Source organism: Ceratosolen solmsi, unplaced genomic scaffold, assembly GCF_000503995.2.
Source record: "Ceratosolen solmsi marchali unplaced genomic scaffold, CerSol_1.0 scaffold28, whole genome shotgun sequence".
Lineage (NCBI taxonomy): Eukaryota > Metazoa > Arthropoda > Insecta > Hymenoptera > Agaonidae > Ceratosolen > Ceratosolen solmsi.
This window is the reverse complement of record NW_011948429.1, coordinates 839,178-845,992: the sequence shown is the minus strand read 5'-3', so window position 1 is coordinate 845,992 and position 6,815 is coordinate 839,178. Positions and strand designations below refer to the sequence as shown.

The 6,815-nt window shown below is 31.2% G+C and overlaps 2 protein-coding genes across 4 annotated transcripts in view; one reads left to right on the top strand and one right to left on the bottom strand.

The window, feature by feature from the left end:
• Fstl5 (follistatin-like 5) overlaps positions 1-6,815 on the top strand; it is a 326,084-nt gene that overhangs the window by 267,406 nt on the left and 51,863 nt on the right. The window lies entirely within an intron of this gene.
• Positions 52-6,815, bottom strand: part of LOC105363738 (hemolymph lipopolysaccharide-binding protein-like) — a 27,205-nt gene continuing 20,441 nt past the window's right edge. For 2 of the 3 annotated variants that reach the window (XM_011501503.1, XM_011501502.1), the window contains exons 2-3: positions 1,191-1,586; positions 52-432 (exon numbers count right to left, since the gene is read on the bottom strand). In XM_011501503.1, the coding sequence (XP_011499805.1) occupies positions 118-432; positions 1,191-1,577 (702 nt within the window). In that variant the 5' untranslated portion in view covers positions 1,578-1,586 and the 3' untranslated portion in view covers positions 52-117. Of the gene's footprint in view, positions 433-1,190; positions 1,587-3,130; positions 3,297-6,815 lie in introns of those variants that run through there. The other variant, XM_011501500.1, reaches the window with a different exon arrangement.

Sequence of the window (6,815 nt, the reverse complement as noted above, 5' to 3'; positions counted from 1 at the left end):
GGAGGGTGTGTGTGTGTGTGTGTGTGTGTGTGTGTGTGTGTGGTTTCCATGTCGATAATAGCAATTGTACAAGGAGCGCATAAGTAAGTGCAACCCCACTGCTCATGGTGGGTCGCATCAACGCATAAAGCACGTTATGGGTAGCTCGCAGAAGAAGGCGAAGGGAATCTGGCAATTGACGTCGTCGAGGCCGCCGTCCCTGAAGAAACCCCCGCAGTGCTGATTGCCGTTGTCATTGTCCGGCTGGCCGCCGTTGTCCGGCTGACCGCCGTACTTATCCGACCAGGTAGTGTAGCCCGTCTTGAAAAGTGAGTCGCCGAGTATCGTCACCCATTCGCCTTGCATGTACAAGTCGTGGAAGCCGAGGAAGGCGACGTCCGTATAAGGCGCACCTTTCGCCACTCCCGCCTTCGAGAACATTTCTGTCAATATCTGCGACAATTATTTCGAAAGTTATTTACAAGCCACTTGATTAACTCATGAATACATGGTGGACGGGGCACCAGACAACTTCATTCGTTAGTCTTGAATATGACATCGGACTTGGTTAACGAGCGAGTCGCTCGAATCCCCACGCCGTTGTCGTGTATTCGCGATAAATAACGTATGTCGGGTCGAGCGCGGGGGCCTAGGAAATTGCTCTCGCCCGGCTGTCGTTCGAATATTTACTTGGATTTCAGGTGGAGTTGGTATTTATTTGCCAACTTCATTTTTCACCGTGACTTTGATTTTTCATATTCTAATATTCTAATAGGGAATTCAATGCTCCATTCATTGAATATATATATATATATATATATATATATATATATATATATATATATATAAGCACCGTTTGCATTGTACGTACAATAATTAGTTGGGATGACAAAATTATAAGACAATTGCAAGGGGATTTCTAAGAATAATGTACTTTGTAAAATTGTCACATACTTTTAAAGGGACGATTATAAAATGTTCTTCATACCTGAGTTCCTATCGATTAACGATTAACGGCTTCTTGTCATCCAGACGTCAAAGCCTGTCACGAAAAGCGCTGGCCACCCGCATTAATAATTGAAATACATGGCTCGGGGAGTAGAGGCGCGAAACTAATTATCTATCGCACTTAAATAAATATGTGGTGCGAGTGGCCTGGTGATAATATAGTGAGCGAGCGAGAGGGAGAGTTAAACGAGAGTTAAACATACGTGAGCCTCGGTCATGGAGTTGACGATGGCGAGATGTCCGCCCTCGTCGTTGCACATCTTCCGCGCATTGTTCCACGTGGTTGCGCGCATGTGCAACTTGTGGGCCCCGATGCCCGGACTATACCTGTAGTCGTCACGGGCGAGCCTCGGATAGGCCAAGCCCGTCGAGCACTGGAAGCTCCCCCCCTGGAGAAGGACGACCGAGGGCACCGTCATGTACGGGTGGCATGGGGTGATGGGACAGGGGGAAGCGGGGCAGGGCAGCGACGTCATCTCCGTCTCGTTGCTGCAGCACTCCATTGAGTTGTTTCCATTGGTGAGATCCATCGTCGGCTGGCTCCGGACCATCAGCGACAAGCACAACACGATCACCAGTCGCGACAGCATCTCTTCAACCTTCAACAAGGGGAACACGATTACCATGGGGAGTCGGTTTACGCATGTGTCCCCATACTATTGCTGGTCGATCGCCAGACCCGGGGAGTCAGAGGCTGTTGGGAATACTTTTTTCTCGGCCGGCTTTCACACACTGACTCCCTCTACTCCCGATAATGTAGCTGCGACAATTTATTATCATTGCCAAGCATTATTTATGAAATTCGCTTATTTGACGAGGACTTGGGGAAAAAAAAAAAAAAAAAAAAAAAAAAAAAAAAAAAAGGAAAGACAAAACGTACTTGATACGAAATTGCTCCTATCGATCGCTTGCCACATTTTAATATATCAATCGAATTGCATAATATTCGTTGTAGAAAAATATACGTTGTTCCTTAGTCGTCACCGAATATACTCTCGCCGTTAGCACGAACAGACACATTCATACGAGTTCATAATAAAATCCACTAATATCCCCACAATACTTATTTTCAAGTATTTAAGCATTCAATTTAAAAATTAGCCATTGTCCTAAGCAATTGCTTCTTTTAACTTATAACAATAAGTATTTTATTATGTACCATTTGAAAACATTTAAATAACTAAACAACGTAAATGGAGTATTATTACATCATTTTGCTCGTAGTTCACTTTACAAAAACATCAAAATATATATAATATCTCTGTTTTGGCATGGTATTAAATTTTTTAAAACAGGTTCATCTACTTTTCATTATAGAAACTATTACCTGGCCGGTAATATTATTAAATTTTTGTATGACAGAATATTATTTAATGCACATTGTTATAAAATAATAATAATTCGATGTAGGTGAATATTCTTTATTAAATTTATATTTGTAACGTTAATCTGGAGTTTTGAATTTAATTGATAATACTTCAGAACAAATATTTCAGACGATTACAATTATGATTTTAAGCAATTTTTTTTTTCTTTTTAAGTAATTTACTAAATGCTAAAATAAATATTTTCATATAATATCATTAAATAATATCATTAAAAATTTATACATAAGAAGATAATATTCATTAACGGTAATTAATTACATGTATCATAAATGCATAAAATATAAATGCTCTCTATCATTTCTTGTATTTTCATAAATGTAAGATGAATGGACTATGATGACATAATGAATTAACTGACAAATCATAAAAAAAAAAAAAAAAAAAAAAAAAAAAAAAATTAAATATTTTTTACCGATTAATTCTCTTAGAATTTGAAATTAAACACGTATCTTTTGGTAATTCTAAAAGAACTCTAATTAATTATTTTTACATTGCTTAGTCCAATTTAGTTGATTATATTTAAATATTGATATTTTCTCCTTTTACGTATTTCTTAGAGAGTGTCAATGCTTGCATGACTACGGTATTTAATCTAATTTTAAACAAATTATTAATAAAAATCATGCTTTATAAAATATTTTCTACAAAGTTTATTGAATAAAGAAAATTAAAATATATATATATAGAATAGAAACGACCATCTAAATATCCTCAACTTTACTCACGTTACTCAATTGCTTATAATTATGATGTACCTGATAAAAAACAATTAATGCCAGAGTTCCAACAGACGGTGAGACCAAAGACTATGTACGTAGCACTATTAACAAAAAATTTGAAAGAACGTTTCTTCACTCGAGTGTCGTGAATGAATGTATATGATTTAAATTTAATTTAATACTGGCAGTCTGCGCAGTACAAGAGAAGATCGAAGACTGAGGGAAAAGCTTCCATGAAGATAACTAACTCTCAGTCATCGTAACATAAGATCTCAGTGGCGTAGTAGGAAAAAAAATTTTTTTGCCTTTCTTCGAGCTTGAATTTATTGTAATTTACTCTATTAATCGGCTTGATATTATTTAATATGGTAAATTAATGAATTTCTAATAGAAGTTGTAACCGTTGTTACTGGAAAAAAAAGAAACTATCATTATAAAACAATTATAATATAAAGTCCGAAATTATAATAAAAATGTAAAAGGTGAGAGAGAAATTATCAACCGACTAATATATGTTATTTGTGAAACAAAATTGCTAAATCATTCAACGATAAATATAATAAACGTTTTATATTTTTATAATTATTATTAATATATTTTTAGACTACTTACATATATTATTTCATAGTAATTAATAAGTCTATGAAAGTCCTAATTCTATTATACATGTCTAATCCTTTTAAAACTTTTACATAAACGACATTTCGAAAATAACAATATGCAAAAGCTATATGCAGTTGAGTGTATCAAAGTATACGTTATTGATTTGAAAATTCGTCTTTCATAACAAAGACCCGAACGCCCAGGTCTTAGAGAAAACATTAAGAAGTAAAATATGGTTGGCACATGGGGCTCCAAGGTTAGAATGTAATTCACGTCCATTAAATGTGACAATGAATATTGAAAGCGGTCATTGGACATTTCCAAAAGTTGAAAAAATTCTACCAACAGCATATTTAAATAGTTTTAAATCCTTACAATCGCTTCAATAATGACGTACAAACAAGAAAAGTAAGAAAATTAGATACTATATAAGCATGCTTGGAAATATATTCAATGAATCCCGTTTCAATGACTAATATTTATATTATTTATGAATATATTTTGCTATTAATTTCCTTCTTAATTTACAATTATAATATATATATATATATATATCAATATTAAAAGTATCATTAAAGCTTGTTAGTATAGATATGTTTGTTAGAAATTGTTAAATCGTGTATTTTTACTTTATAAGCACGAAAGCCATGCAACCGCGCAAATTATTATATTAAAAAAGGAGAAAAATTATCTTGGTTCAGTGAAATAATGTTTTGAATTGCTGGTGGTATTTAATAAACGGTGTTCTTATCGAATTAAATAATGCTTACAGTAGTCTCCTTTTATAGGATTTGAATCGTTAAAGTCTTGCTGAACGTTGAAATCTAAAGGAGATTGCACTTTATTACTTGCTAATATTTATTTTATGATCCACTCAGATTAACTTTAAGAATACAGACCCAAATATTGCAATCATAGAAAAAATTTTCTTTGCGTTATTTCAATATGTAGTTATGTCCTATAAAATATTGTTAGTAAATTGATAAATGTTTCGGTTGACTAGGTCCTTTAAAAATACAATTATTAAGGCGTCGTAAGCCATCCAAAAAAAAAAAAAAAAAAAAAAAAAAAAAAAAAGCTAAGCACGATTTGCGCTAATACCAAATTATCAAAAAACAAAAAATAAAAATTGATAGTAATAACACTAACATGAAATTATACGGTTAGAAATTGCAGTAATAATAATTCATAGCAACAATTGTAAATAATACTAATAACAATGACAATATAATTAATTTAAATGATTTTGTTATTTAAATCGATTAATTCATTTATTTAGTATAATTTAGCTATTATATACGATTACCTCCAATTATTGAAGACCATAAGATAGGATAAGTGATGTGTTATTATTAAAGGCCAATTTGGTGATCCAAGCGAGGGGTGACGGTTGTGAGACACTCGAAAGCCTAAGTAATTGTATTATAATAGTGAGATGGGAAATCATAGTATTTTCTTTATTCAATTTTCGAAATGTCAGTATGTTCGAAAAAATTATTATATGACTTTATTTAATAATTATGATATAACTTTCAAAATCAGAAAAATGGTCCGATAAAGCTCATACAGCCAGGATTCATAATTAGCAGAAGAATCTCGGAAAATTGACGGGAAATTTAATGAAAGTATAATGATAAAGCAACATAAAACTAACGAACAAATATAACAAACTGGACAAACAGTTTTTTTAATAAGATTAAAAAGCATTATTTAATTGTTTAATTATTTTAACTAATAGATAGGCTAATTCGAAGTAGTCATCTATTTTTATATTATTCCAAATTAAATAAACATAAATATGTTAAATAAATTATAGCATTAAATTAACTATATAAATATTTAAATGGTCATATCAATTGATTTGATAGCTTTGATGCAAAATTTAATTGATTTACTGGCTTTATCAAAACTATCGTCTAAATTAATTTGTTTTAATCGAAAATAACTAATTAATATTTAATATAGTTAGAAGAATTTCATACTTAAAATGGTCTGCCACAATTGTATTGAGCTTAAATAACAATTGTTAATTTAATTAGAAATCTTACCTATTCTATTTTTATCACTTTTTGTAATAAGATTAGCAATATTGAAAAAGTAATAATATATACATCTTTAATAAACTTTAAGAGAATGAAAAATTTCGCAGTATTTAATTGAAAATTAGGTTAGCAAAATTTTGACAATCCATTATCAATTTAAAGTATAAATGAGGTAAGGTTAAAAATTAATATTAGTAGATGCGTAACGCAATGAAAGAAAAAAATTATTTCAGCTTCGATTATCTATGTCAATGCTGCGAAATTTCCAATTGACCATTTCGGTATTAATGGTAAGAGTTTTAGAGCGCAACGAACAATCTAATTAAGAGCCGCATTTGTTGACGCCTTAGAGAAAGCCAATTATATCGGTTTATAGTGAAAAAGATACGCCTCATATGGATCTATATATGGATGAATAAAAGAAAAAATCGTGTATGAATGTTCCATTTAATATGAAACATATTTTCCTTTTTTTTGACAAATTAAATCAATCTATTAAGCACAATGAAGTTACGTTACTAACTAATGCATCGAATGAAATTTTCCATTTTCCATACGCCTTTATTATAAATTTAAAAATTTAATAATTAATGACCATTTTTAATACTTAATCCATTTTTCACTTTAATAATATTTTCAATTATTATTTCAGTTTTTAAATGTATGATCTTATTCATTACAAAATCATAACTTAAGCCGATAACTAACTTTATGTTTCTCAGATACTGTTCTAATCTTAGAAAAAAATTCTGATTTGAACAAAAAATCATTTCTAAGAAAGATTAGCTATATTTATCGAATATATTACGTAAACGACATTAACTTATCACTACGAATGTCGCATAAATACTTAGAAAAATAATTCACTTCAGAATTTAGATAAAACTATTACATTTTATATATTTTGAAAGATGATGCTCACTGGATCATGAATTTCTATAATTTGAAGAAAAAAAAAATCGTGGTACGTTAATGTTTACGAAAACTAAGAAAATACAAAAATCATAGAGAGAAAAGGAACAATTGTTTTATTGTGTTTGTTATTTACAAATACTGTCGGCCCTACATCTCTTTCC